The sequence below is a fragment of the Hippocampus bargibanti genome, linkage group LG13, assembly GCF_051943395.1.
Source record: "Hippocampus bargibanti isolate YZ-2025 linkage group LG13, ASM5194339v1, whole genome shotgun sequence".
NCBI classification, from domain to species: Eukaryota; Metazoa; Chordata; class Actinopteri; order Syngnathiformes; family Syngnathidae; genus Hippocampus; species Hippocampus bargibanti.
The window spans coordinates 21,042,740-21,057,581 of NC_142746.1; the positions used below are offsets into that span (position 1 = coordinate 21,042,740).

At 40.9% G+C, this 14,842-nt stretch overlaps 1 protein-coding gene across 1 annotated transcript in view; it reads right to left on the reverse strand.

Annotated features, from left to right (window-relative positions):
• mgmt (O-6-methylguanine-DNA methyltransferase) overlaps positions 1–14,842 on the reverse strand; it is a 173,879-nt gene that overhangs the window by 129,196 nt on the left and 29,841 nt on the right. Inside the window, exon 4 of the mRNA XM_089011696.1 lies at positions 11,922–12,077. Within this exon, the coding sequence (XP_088867822.1) occupies positions 11,949–12,077 (129 nt within the window). The 3' untranslated portion in view covers positions 11,922–11,948. The remainder of the gene's footprint in view (positions 1–11,921; positions 12,078–14,842) is intronic.

The window sequence follows — 14,842 nt, forward strand, 5'->3', positions numbered from 1 at the left end:
CACAATGGCCGCCCGTGCTGGGGGAATTGAGCTCGTTGATCGAAAGGAATGAAAACGTCGGCGTTGAGGGCAAAAAAAAAAAGGATGTTTTCTTGTTTGCTCTTTTTATCAATCTCCACTTTTCCCAGGAGAAAAAACAATTGAGGATGACCTTAAAAAAGAAAGGGGGAATATTAGCTTGCGCGTCAGCTAGCCGCGTGTCTTGCTACTTTGACGGCGAGAAACGGCAAGATTTCCACTTCACTCGGCGCAGTCGCGAAAAGACGAGCAAAAGTAACCCCGGCGCGTGTCGGAAAGCGCCATTAAACTTGAATTTGGGTGTCATTTGATACTTCATGAATCTTTCAATGAATTTCAAATGTAACATTTAGCCTCATTTTCCCTTTTACGAACGTCACCCGGTGGTTTAAAGGACAACCGACATCACTTTTTTGGTTTCCGAACTGACATGAGAAAAACGTTTTATGGCATCGAAAATACCCAAAACACGCAGTATGATATTTTTAGTCAAATGCAAAACACCAATAAAAATGACTTAGTGTCCAAAATCTGCAAAAAAATGAACCCGGAAGTGGCCAGTTTCAGAAGGTCCCGCCCCCTTGTTCGTGGTCTTGCCTTGCTCCAGAATCAAAACAATGGCTTCAGATTTGGAGAAGATGATTTCTTGTTACTCATCCAGTTATGAATATGATTCAAATAGTTCTGAAGAGGAAAGCATACATGTTTGCAATCCATTAAAGAATTTATTCCGTGCCATTTTGAGGTATCTGGGAAATGTAGCAGCACAGGCTGATTAATTCCTTACACGGAGCTTTGTCGCCATCTTCTGCGTCTTTTTGGTGCTACACAAAGTTTTCAGACCAAACAATGTACAGCAAAATGCATTGACGTGATGGAAGGACTGCTACAATGTGTCTTTTTTTCGGTCAGGGGCGTTCCTTCAGTGACGTAACGTGAGGACTCGTCACCAACTCAAAAACAAGACTTCTTGAATATTCAGCGCTAGTCTTAAAAGGTAAAATAGAGCTATATGCGGTGGAATCTTTGTAAAATACGCTCAGTAGAAGTCATTTGAAGACATTTTACAAATTATGGACACAACTTGTCCGCAGACGTCTGGTGTCCTTTAAACGACTCCCTAAATGTTACCCGCGTACGAGAGCGGCGATCAAATAACTGCCACCGGTGTCGCTATATAGAGGTTCTTTCATAGTACCCCCCCACCCCCCTCTGTAGTGCTTTTGTCCACTCGTTCTGGATATGATATCATCTATTAATAATGTATTGGCAATGGATTACATAAAAAAAGGGAGCAGAAATAACATCCAATATTCATGCCCCCCTTGAGCTCGACTGTGTCCAATCCGTTTGGCCCATAAAACCTTGGCCCCCATTTCCATATCCGCTGTGGGTCACGACGGGTCCGCCGCACAAAGAAAGGCTCATAGAGCGCCTAGGCGCTCGCTCGGGAAAAGAGCAGTTAATGGGGGGGTGAAGGAAGCGTGGAGAGAAGTTAATAAAATCAAAATAATATAGGATAAAAAAGTAGGTTTAAGAACACGTTTGAAAATACAAATATAAACAAACTAAAAATTAAATCAGAAAAAAATAACATTAAAAAGTGGATTTCAGAACACATTCAAAGGAATAAAAATAAAAATAAATATAAAAGTAAAAAAAAAATAACAGAAATACAAATAAAAATACAACTAAAATAAAAATGAAATAAAAATACAAATAAAAAATAACTAAATAAAACAAAAATAAACTAAAAATAAAATTAAAAATAAAGTAAAAATAATTTCTAAATAAAATAAAAATAAAAAACAAATTAAAAAAGTGCATTTCAGAGCACATGAAAACGAATGAAAGAAATAAAATAAACCAAAAATAAATATAAAAATAAAATACAAGTAAAATAAAAATAAAATAATGAATAAATAAATATAAAAAAAATAAATCAGTAAAAATAAAACATAAATAAAATAAAAATACAATAAAAACACAAATACAAATAAAATACAAAATAAATACAATTAAAATACAATAAGAATACATTAAAAAATAACAAGCAATTAAAATAAAATGATGTAAAAATAAAATATGAATAAAATAAAAATACAAATAAAATAAAATACAAATAAAAACAAAATAAAAAAATAAAATAAATAAAAATAGAATAAAAATAAAACCAAAATAAACAAAATAAATAAATCACAGTAAAATACAATAAAATAAAAATCAAAATAATATAAAAGAAAAAAGAAAAGAAAGAGAAAAAAAAATAAAAAAAATACAAGTAATGTATTTTTGGAACCCATATGAAGCAGCCCCCTCCCTTTCGAGAAAAGTAAAAAAAAAAAGAAACAAAAAGCTCTTTTCCCATTCGAGCGCCCGTGAGAAAACCGCGTTTCCCCTTTTTAATTGTACCACTTGAGAAATTGACGCGCCTCCGAAACATGGCATGAATCTCGCGGTTATTGCAGCCCCCCCCCCCCCCCCCCCACCATCACCACCCTACACCTACCCCCCCCCCCCCTTTTTTTGGCAGCCAACGTCGATCCAACATCTGCATGCTATAGAAAGTAATGGAAGTAGCAGAGGCGGCAGCTGCAACTCTACAGGAAGTGTGCCATTTTCAGGCAGCGGGCGCCGCCGCGACAACCGCTAAACTGCCAGCCTGGTCTTGCTTGCAGGCGGCTCTGATTGCCAGGACGCTATGACAAACAGGCTGGGGATGGGAGTGTTGCATCCTGGGGGATGACAGCTTCTGTTTGATTGTCAATAAGGCTCATTAGCAGGAAAAATGGCCAACGCGAGGAGGAGATTAAATGGCTTCCCCTCCCCCTTGTGTTTTACTTCTTCGGATGACTTTTTTGTTTTAGGGGGGTTGTAGAAAACATCTATTCCGCATTCCCAAACAAATTTAATAATAATAATAATAATAATAATAATAATAATAATAATGCCACTTAGCAGTTTTTTTTTTTTGACAACGATACTAGTGCAGCGTGTTCTACCGGAAACAAATTCCTTGTGTGTTCTACATACTTGGCAATAAAGATGATTCTGATTCTGATTCTGATAATAATAATAATAATAATAATAATAATAATAATAATACATTGCATTTATAAGTGCCTTTCAAAACTCTCAAGGACACTTTACAGTCACAGGATATTATTTTTCTGCGGGTGAGCAGCGGCAGACACATGTGTCAGCGTTCATTCAACCCGGAAGTAACTCAAATAGATAGAAAGCTCGCTAGCTAGCTAATAGATACAGTAATAATAATAATAATAATAATAATAATAATAATAATAACAATAATAATAATACATTGCATTTATAAGTGCCTTTCAAAACTCTCAAGGACACTTTACAGTCACAGGATATTATTTTTCTGCGGGTGAGCAGCGGCAGACACACGTGTCAGCGTTCATTCAACCCGGAAGTAACTCAAATAGATAGAAAGCTCGCTAGCTAGCTAATAGATACAGTAATAATAATAATAATAATAATAATAATAATAATAATAATACATTGCATTTATAAGTGCCTTTCAAAACTCTCAAGGACACTTTACAGTCACAGGATATTATTTTTCTGCGGGTGAGCAGCGGCAGACACACGTGTCAGCATTCATTCAACCCGGAAGTAACTCAAATAGATAGAAAGCTCGCTAGCTAGCTAATAGATGCAGTAATATTAATAATAATAATAATACATTTCATTTATAAGCGCCTTTCAAAACTCTCAAGGACACTTTACAGTCACAGCATATTTATTTTTTGCGAGTGAGCAGCGTTTTCAAAAGGCTCGAGCGAATAATGACGCGGTCAATGGAGAGCGGCCATTTCAAAGAGCCACAATGGCCGCCCGTGCTAGGGGGGAAACGGCGGCAAATTATTTCGCAAGCTAACATCTCAGGCAAGGTACGGCGTGTAAGGGGGCCTTTCCCTGAAGAGTCCTTGTCACGTCGGCGCCAAACCTCTGTGATTATCGTTTTTTTTTTTTTTTTTGTTGTTGTTGTTGTTGTTGCAGAGAGCGTCGCACGCCTTGCCAATACCGCTGCTTCCATAAATGAATTTGGCCCCTCGTCAACGAATTACCTAACACGCAGAACTGTGTACGGTGTCACATCCAATTCCAACTCACCGGCTTTGCCGCTGTGTGTGTCAGCTGGAGGACTTAATCATCAATCGTCAATCATAATAAGCGAAAGGCATTGGATGGGGCCTCGCAAACACCCCCCGAAACCCCTCGCACAGTTAAATAAAGTGTAAAGTGAGAAGTTAAAACTGACCTTGTTAGACGAAGCGAGGGGGATGGCAATTTCTATTGCTAATTTAGTGTATGGATTAATTAGTCTTGGCAAGTTGCGCCGATCGGCTTCCATCTTTGCGCCTTCACATCACAGAGCGCTTTTCAAAACACATCTCTGGAATGATTTCTGTCAATGTCATGCCGTCATGTGTTATTTATTTTATTTTGGAAGATTTCCCACGCCGTACTTTTTTTTTAATTAATACTAAATAATACAAAAGGACAACCGACACCTCCGGACAACTTGTGTCCATAATTTGTAAAAGTTACTTCAAATGACTTCTACTGAGCGTATTTGACAAAGATTCCACGGCAAATAGCTAGATTTTACGTTTTAAGACTTGCGCTGAATATTCGGGTAGTCTTGTTTTCGAGTTGGTGACGATTCCTGACGTGACGTCACATCAGGAACGCCCCTGACCGAGAAAGGACACACAATGCATTTTGGGTACTTTGTTTGGTCTGAAAACATCGTGTTGATGGCGAAATTAGAAGGAAAACTACATGAATAACGCGATGGTGAATTGTTGTGTGTTGCACCAAGACTACTATTTGATACTAGTTGACACACATTCCCAGCAGACAAATCAGCCCATTTCCAACGGAGCTTAGGCGCCATTTTGTGCATTTTCCGGGACGCTACATTGGAGTCCAGACGCCTCAAAATGTTCTGGAAGAACCTCTTGAATCGATTGCAAACATGTATGCTTTCCTCTTCAGAACTATTTGAATCATATTCATATAAGTGGATGAGTAACAAGAAAACATCTTCTCCCAATCTGAACTCTCTTCTGATTCTGATTCTGGAGCAAGGCAGTTTGTGAATGAGAACCCTGGCGTGACGTCACGAAATGGGGGCGGGACTTTCTGAATCTACCCAGTTCCGAGCTCATTTTGTGGCAGTTTTGGGACACTTTAAGTCCTTTTTATTGGTGTTTTGCATTTGACTAAAAATAGCCTGCATGTTTTGGGTATTTTAGATGCTATAAAACGTTTATCTGATGGAAACCAAAAAATGGTGTCGGTTGTCCTTTGATTGTATGATTTATAGAGAGGACGTTAGCCTCTAATCAATAGCCGCGGATCATGCAAAATTAATTCCTCTGACCTGCCTGCGCGCACACGCTACATATGATGCTAACTGGCATGTATTTTGCACATGGGCTGAGGAATCTGGTACATACCCCCCTAGATCCAATTCTCCCCGTCATATAGATCGCAGTCTGTGGAGGCCATAGGCGCTGACAGAGCCCAGATGCTCCCAGTCTGTCTCCAGACTGGTGCCACGGGGTCCCGGAGCCTCTGAAGTACGGCCCCCTCCGTCAACAGGACCAAGGCTAGACCTGCACTTTCTCCAGGAGCAGACATTTTTCTCGCCGCGCCAGCGCTCAGATTGATACGAGGCTCCCACGTCATGCGGGGCCTTCTCATCAGCCGTTCCTAATTAGGGGATTCCGTTGGCGGAGTTCGTAAGGTTACGATGACATCGCGACGCAAAGTTAGCGGCATGCACTCACGCACTTGAAGCTGGCAGACTTTGCTTTACTTTCTCACGTATTCCGTTTCATCGTCCGAAGCAGAGCGAAAGGGGGTTGTTCTTTGTTCCTAAACAAAGCCGACAAGTCTCGGAGCATCCCACGTTCCTCCTCTCAAAACACAAAGATCATTACAAGGGGCATCAACGGATGCCGCGTTTGCGATGATATTGCTCTTCGCCACGCTACGCCCGCCGCCGAGCCTCCGCAGGAGAGGCTGCTGCTGCAGCTGTCGTGGCTAGGCTGCACGGTGCCTCGGTGTCAGGGCCTCCGAGGCCAGCCGGTCCCGGCAGACGGACGAATGAGAGGGGGAGGAAACCTGATAGCGAGGCCAAGTCTGGCTGTGTCTGCGCGAGCTATCTATTGCCGTGTCTGAGCGGCTGACTGACTGACTGGACTATCTGCATGGCAAACACTCCTCCGGATTCCCGGCAGCACTCTGCCCCTCGCAGGCTTCCGAACGCCCTATCCAAAACTTTAGCATTCTTTTTACTATCTCATATACACACACACATATATATATATATATATATATATACGCATATGTACACACATATACACATAATAATAATACATTTAATTTCTAAGCGCATTATACAAACAAGCTATATATATATATATATATATATATATATATATATATATATACAGTAAAGTCTTGTTATATCGATATTCTTGGGAGTCCGAAAAAATATCGATATAACCGGGACTATCGATATATCCGACCCTGCGCGCATGTAATTTTCTCCTTGCGTTCATAGAAATAGTATCGTAATAAGCGGTACTATCGATATAACCGATATGGATATAACAAGACTTTACTGTATATATATTCTCGGGAGTCGGAAAAAATATCGATCTAACCGGACTATCGATATATCCGATCCTGCGGCATGTAAATTTTCTCCTTGCGTTCATAGAAATAGTATCGTAATAAGCAGTACTATCGATATAACCGATATAACGAGACTTTACTGTATATATATATATATATATATATATATATATACACACATACATACATATATTCTCTGTAGTCGATATATATATATCTCTCTCTCTTTATATAAAAATATCGATAACTAGACTATCGAGATATATATATATATATATATATATATATATATATATATATATATATATATATATATATATATATATATATATATATATATATATATATATATATATATATATAAAACCTTGTAAACATTTTGAAACTAATAAAAGCATCTCCGAATGAATCACTGACATGGCCGCAGGACCCCCACTCAGGTTTGTATGTTTCTACCGAGTGGGGAGCATGTTGCAGAGTTATGAGCCAACGCGTATAAGGAGCAATGACACGGAAGCATGAAGTGTGTTTGTATTTGATGTGGGGGAGAAAATTGTTCTATAATGAGGAGTGGGTAGGGGGGGGGGGTGCCAGGATATGAAATGTAAGTGGGGAGTTGGAGACAGGATGTAAGTTATGAGAAGGAAAAGCCATGTTGGGGAAATGTCCCGGCTGCTGTGGTTGCGGCGCTATAAGCTCAAATATTTCTCACCGCCGTGATTAATGCAACCTGGTCGGGTCAAAAATATGAACTCACCCTAGCAACGCCACCAAAACAGATTCTTTGTGGGGGCTGAAATGAGTGGATGTCATGTGTGTGTGTGTGTGTGTGTGTGTGTTTGTGTGCATGTGAGGGGGGTTAATAAATGTTGAATCAAACGCCGCACGAGACACTCACACTCCTTAAGGGTTGCCCATTAGCGCTGTGTGGGTGCATGGGGAGTTTATCAGTGTCTGGGTGATTTATGAAGTCAGACTCAATATCATCCACTTCACCCACACACATATGGACGCTCACATGTGCGCTGCCCAAGAGCACGCGTGGCCACGCGCTCGTGTACACGCACACGCGTGCGCCCACTGAAACGATGACGGGGGGGTGGCGATATTAGGGCAAAATTAAAGCTTTGGCCTGATGAGATGGACTCAGACTTCCTTTAAAGGACAACCGATATCCCGTTTTTGTTTCCGAACTGACATCAGAAAAACGTTTTATAGCATCGAAAATACCCAAAACACGCAGTATGATATTTTGAGTCAAATGCAAAACATCAATAAAAATGACTTAGTGCCCAAAATCTGCAAAAAAATGAACCCGGAAGTGGCCAGTTTCAGAAGGTCCCGCCCCCTTGTTCGTGGTCTTGCCTTGCTGGAGAATCAAAACAATGGCTTCAGATTTGGAGAATATGCTTTCTTGTTACTCATCCAGTTATGAATATGATTCAAATAGTTCCGAAGAGGAAAGCATACATGTTTGCAATCGATTAAAGAATTTATTTCGTGCCATTTTGAGGTATCTGGGGGCGGGAATTGCGGCACCAAAAAGAGGCAGGAAATGGCGACAAAGTTCCGTGGAAGGAATTAATCATCCCGTTTCTACAGGCTGATTAATTCATTACACTGAGCTTTGTCGCCCTCTTCTGCCCCTTTTTGGTGCTACACAAAGTTTTCAGACTAAACAAAGTACAGCAAAATGCATTGACGTGATGGAAGGACTGCTACAATGTGTCCTTTTTTCGGTCAGGGGCGTTCCTTCAGTGACGTAACGTGAGGACTCGTCACCAACTCAAAAACAAGACTTCCGGAATATTCAGCGCGAGTCTTAAAAGGTAAAATAGAGCTATATGTGGTGGAATCTTTGTCAAATACGCTCAGTTGAAGTCATTTGAAGCCATTTTACAAATGATGGACACAACTTGTCCGGAGACGTCGGTTGTCCTTTCATGGAATTCTCACTGTTGGAGATTCAAAAATGATAAAAGACTAATAATACCGCCTGTGCTAATATATCATAGGGTATGTTTTATAAATATATATATCATAAAAATATGCCCTCCCGGGAAAAAAAAATAGATGTGAAATATTGAACATAAAGCATTGCCTTTGGGTACCTGAGCAATTACACGGCCAATTACTGGCAGCATGGCTGACACTTTGATGCTGGACTTGTTTTCAGCCGCTTCAGACAGAAGCAACCGTGCTCGCTAAATTTGTAGCATTCCGCGGAATTTAGTTAGCCACAAGCAACAACAAAAAAAAAAAAAAAACAAGAGAATAAGAAAAGGAGGGTGCTTACAGCGCACTTCAGAGTGTGCCCGGCTTAAATGGGACCCCTTGTGGCTGTGTCACAACTCCCTTCGTTAAATAGGGGGTGGGGGGTACGAGGGGGTACGAGGGGGCTGTAGTCACCACAGGCATCATTAGCCCCTCTGTGAAACCACAGACTGACTCTCATTCTTCAATCTATCATCTCATAGTACGACGACAACCCGGGTGAGGATGAGGAATTCAAAAATACAGCAAAGGTGAGGAGGGGGGGGGGGTGATAAAAAAAAGTTGAAATATATTCAAGCAAAGGGCCACTGGAATTGGATCGCTAAAGGTTAGCGCAGAGGTTATTTTGAGAGGGTGAATTATTAGGCTGTGCAAAGGATGAATAACGAAAATCACGTCGGGGTCACCAACGGAATGGCGTTAAAGACAGTGAGGAGAATCAAAACAACAACAAAAAATTCATCGGGGCAAATAAAAACATCAACGAAACAAAAGATCATTAAAGGACAACCGACGTCTCTGGACAAGTTGTGTCCATAATTTGGCCAATGGCTTCTACTGAGTGTATTTTCACATAGATTCCATCGCATATAGCTATATTTTACGTTTTAAGACTCGCGCTGAATATTCCGGAAGTCTTGTTTTTGAGTTGGTGACGAGTCCGTACGTGACGTCACTGAAGGAACGCCCCTGACCGAAAAAAGGACACGTTGTAGCAGTCCTTCCATCACGTCAATGCATTTTGCGGTACTTTGTTTGGTCTGAAAACTACGTGGAGCACCAAAAAGAGGCAGAAGAGGGCGACAAAGCTCCGTGTAAGGAATTAATCAGCCTGTGGAAACGGGCTTTTTAATTCCTTACACGGAGCTTTGTCACCATTTTCTGCCTCTTTTTTAGTGCTATATTTTCCCCCCCAGATACCTCAAAATGGCACGGAATAAATTCTTTAATCAATTGCAAACGTATGCTTTCCTCTTCAGAACTATTTGAATCATATTCATAACTGGATGAGTAACAACGAAGCATATTGTCCGAATCTGAAGCCATTGTTTGGATTCTGGAGCAAGGCAAGACCACGAACAAGGGGGCGCGACCTTCTGAAACTGGCCACTGCAGATTTTGGACACTTTAAGTCATTTTTATTGGTGTTTTGCATTTGACTAAAAATATCATACTGCGTGTTTTGGGTATTTTAGACGCTATCAAACGTTTTTTCTGATGTCAGGAAACAAAAAAGTGATGTCGGTTGTCCTTTAAGGAAACGTTCAATCAAAGCACACAGAAAATGTTTTTACACCCACACACTTCCCTCTTTCACTCCCCTCCATATGGTCCTTCCAAGATAAAATAATACCCTCTCGAAAGGGATTAAACGCGAGGAAATAAACTAACACCCAAACATGTTAAGTTAAGAGATCAAATGTACAAGAAAGAATTCCAGGTTGGAACTGTCGGGGCGTCACTTTTTTTTTTTTGTCGTTCTGTACTGCCCTCTAATGGAAAAACCGCTACTCTGGAAGAGAACAGAGAATGAAAAGCGGCTCGGCTCCCGGGCTGTGTAACACTGGCGAGAAGGACGCGCAGCCTGATCGGTAACGAGCCCGAGGCGGTTCACTTTATTTTATTGTAAATAAACGCAATTAAAAAATGATGAAAAGGCGCTAATTTGACACGCGGCGGTTTGAAAACGCCGTCTGTATGGTAAGACAACGGGGCAATCGGAGGCGGATCGGGGAGGGGGTAGTGGGGGCAAACAATGCAATCTAAATGGAGACAAAACAAATACTCCACTACAAAGCTTTGTAGCGGCAACATTCGGAGCCTTTATCGCTGGATGTCGAACAAAGCACTTCGGTTGGCAAGAAATTAAAAAAGAAAAACAACAACAACAACCCAAACGAGAGGTACAAAGACTTCATTCTGCTCTCAGGAAGAGAAGAAAAAACAAATAATAATAACAATACGCGATACATTTTTTTTAAGGGGGAATAATAAGTCTTTAGAAAAAAAAAAACAACACATTCCAAGCACTATCTGGCAAACGCAGCGCAAGGCCCACGGGAGCATATGTTTGCAATGTTTCTCGGTTTTAAGTTATTTTGGTACATTCTAATTCTAAGATAGCATATTAACAATGCACGTATCTCTATTCTTAGATTATTATTATTTTTTTTGTTTTATGAAATTGAATATTTATTTACATACACACTCAACTTTGCCCCTTTTTGTTTTTACGCGTGTGCGTATTTGTGTTTGTATGGTCAGTCTTGTGAGGACCACTAACATTTTATACCGTACGTAGTGAGGACATTTTTGACAAGTGAGGACTTTCTGGCCGGTTCTCACAAGTTTTTCATTCTAAATGTTTCTAGAGTGACTATATATGCATCTGTTAAAGTTTCAGAAAAGTCCTCACAAATTCACCCAACATTATGTTTTGGTGTGTATTTTCATTTCACTTGGATACACACACTTTTTACTCACTGTGTCTGTGTTTATGTGTGTGTGTGTGTGTGTGTGTGTGTGTGTGTGTGTGTGTGTGTGTGTGTGTGTGTGTGTGTGTGTGTGTGTGTGTGTGTGTGTGTGTGTGTGTGTGTGTGTGTGTGTGTGTGTGTGTGTGTGTGTGTGTGTGTGCATGGTTATTGAGAGGAAATAGTTCATACCACAAAAAGTAAAATGATATTTAAGCCAAATTCACTACGGGGGTGAGGACTTTGAATGTAGCCATTCAGAAACCTCACTCCTGCTGTTATTTTAGTTTTTTTATTTATTTGTTTTTAAAGAAGTTGAAGTGGGAAATGGGGTGACATTTAGTGTTCAAATGTAACACTAGTTCTTCTCTAAACTTATTAGCAACGGTGGTCCTCACTCCTTTATCTGGAGTTATCCGTACCTCACAAAACCTTTGAAACAGGAATAGGTGTGTGCGTGTGTGTGTGTGTGTGAAGTACTTGGTTAGAGTCGCCGTCCGTCGTGCGTTAGCGTTCCTCGCGTCCACTTTCGTGGGCCAGCAGCCATTTTTTAAGATGGTTGCCCCTGCCGCCCATATACGAGCCGCTTTGGCCATCGCTGGAAATGACGCGGTGGCAGGGGATGATGAGCGGAATCTGCCGTGGGTAAATAACAAACAAACAAACAAAAAATATATAAGAATTCCTCCCCGAGGAAGCAAAAGGACGTGTAATTTTTATAGAAATGTTGCGCAAGCATATTTCGACAAGGCGCTTTGATGTCGTATCTTTTTCCGGATAGGTACAATTATCTTTAGCTTATTATTGTTTTTATTTTAACCAACCCCGATATCGCAATTCACAGCGGGGAATTGAATTGTTTAAAAGAAGAAGCCTATGAAGTGTAAATACGGGGGTAAAAAAAAAACAGAAAGTAGACACGGGTGCAGAAGAGTCGCTTATTTATTTTTTTTGACAGCCATTTCCTGGTTGAAATGTATAATGTATGAAAGAGAATAAACGGTGCAAAGTAAAGTAGGCGACAATGTGAATCTGTACTTTTTAGCTAGCTGTACTTTTTGTTTTTTCTTGACCCGAAGGGGGCAGCGTTTGCCTTTTTTCCATCTTGTAATAATCCATTTCATTTCTAAGCGCCTTTCAAAACTCTCAAGTTCACTTTACAATCACTAAATAAGTTTTTTTTTCTGTAGGTGCGCAGTGGCAGCCACACGCGCCAGCGTTCACTCAACCCGGAATAACTCAAATAGATAGAAAGTTAGCTAGATAGCTAACAGCTAGCCGGCTAGATACCTAGCCAGCTAGTTAGCTAATAGATAGCCAGCTAGATAGTAAATAGACAGCAAATAGACAGCTCGCGAGGTAGCCGGCTAAATAGCTAGATAGACAGATGTTAGCGCTTTGTTACAGCTTCAGCTGTGTTAAAGCGCTATATAAATCAATATGGATGGACAGGTAACATCTGATTTACGACCGAGTTCCATTCCGACCAAACGGCCGTAAGTCAAAATGGTCGTAAGTTGAAATCCATTCAAAATGATGAATGTTGTATAATGTCTGAAAGCGAATAAATGGCGCAACTTTAATGTCGGCGACAATGTGAATCCGCACTTTTTAGCAGGTGCGCTAGCTCCAAAAAGAAATAAATAAATACATCACTGGTCACACCTCTGTTGTGTTGTTTTTGGCAATGTTAGCACTTTGTTACTGCTTCAGCTGTTGTTAAAGCACTATATAAATCAATATGGATGTACAGGTAACATCCGACTTACGACCGACCGACTGAGTTCTAAACGGTCGTAAGTCGAAATGGTCATAAGTTGAAATCCATTCCAAATGTTGAATGTTGTATCATTTATGAAAGCGAATAAACGGCGCAACTTTAAAGTATGCGACAATTATTATTATTGTTAATATTATGATGATTATTATATAAATCAATATGGATATACACGTAACATCCGACTTACAACCGACCGACCGAGTTCCATTCCGACCAAACGGTCGTAAGTCAAAACGGTCGTAAGTTGAAAGCCATTAACAATGTTGAATGTTGTATAATGTATGAAAGCGAATAAACAGCACAACTTTAAAGTAGGCGACAATGTGAATCTGCACTTTTTAGCGGGTGCGCTAGCTCAAAAAATATATATAAAAAAAAAAAAAAATCGCTGGTCACACCTTTGGCAATGTTTTTGGCAATGTTAGCGCTTTGTTACAGCTTCAGCTGTTGTTATAGCGCTTATCCGACTTACGACCGACCGACCGAGTTCCAAAGTCGAAATGGTCATAAGTTGAAATCCATTCCAAATGTTGTATAATTTATAAAAGCGAATAAACGGCACAACTTTAAAGTAGGCGACAATGTGAATCTGTACTTTTTAGCGAGTGCGCTAGATAAAAAAAACATGCAAAGTACATCTAATATTTTGACGGCGCGACATTGGCGTCGATGGCTGCGTCGCGGGCGATAAAGGTTTTTCGCCGCTCGTTTCCGAAGTGTAAAGCAAAGAAGCAATCAAAAATTAATGGAGGAAAAAAAAAACAGCAGCAGAATGAATATTCAATGGAGATGGGGTGTCAACATTAAGATCTGATAACCCTGTCATCATTAAAAAAAAGAGGGAAGTCGCTGGAGCGTTTACTCTTATTGCACACGACTGCCGGCGTGGTGGATGTGGGGGTTTCTGGGGGGGTGGTTTGGGGGTGTCCCGGGTTCTTTGTAAACTAAATGGCTGGAGAAAGATTACAAGACGAGACAGCCTAAAACGCTTCCATTATTGTGAACTCCGGAACAAGAGCGGTGGCGACGTTCGACTTGGATCACGGCGATTACCGTATTTTCCGGTGTATAAGGCGCACCCAAAAGCCTTGATTTTCATCCAAAGATGACCCTGCGCCTTACCCAAAGGTGCGCCTTATAAACCACAACAGATCTCGCTACTACTGTCAGCAGCCAGTTACTACATGCCCCCCGCAACCCCTGACCTCCAGGCGTATAAGTGTTAGATGTTTTGCTCCCATATCAACAGCAATAAAACTTTCCGAGATTAACCTTGCAGACAGAAAAATACTGCTCTGCTATTCAGATCAATATTGTTCCCTGGGTTTGGTAGAAGTGCAGGGTGCCCCTTCAAGGCCTTCGGATCTGTCTACTGAATGCGCATGGAGGTGGGGGGGTGAGATGTAGAGGGGTGTGGTGATGGAGGTTTTAGCGATGGATGTGTGAAGACGCTACACAGCGGAGCTTATCAATACTCAAATCCTGGTGAGGAACGAGTGGCACGGAAGGAGAAGGCGAGGATCGATTGAGCACACTGAGCTTTTCTCAGCGCGCCGGCGATGGCTGACAAGTAATTGACACTGACAATCGGGCTCTGGATCAGTATCGGGGGCTCAGGGCT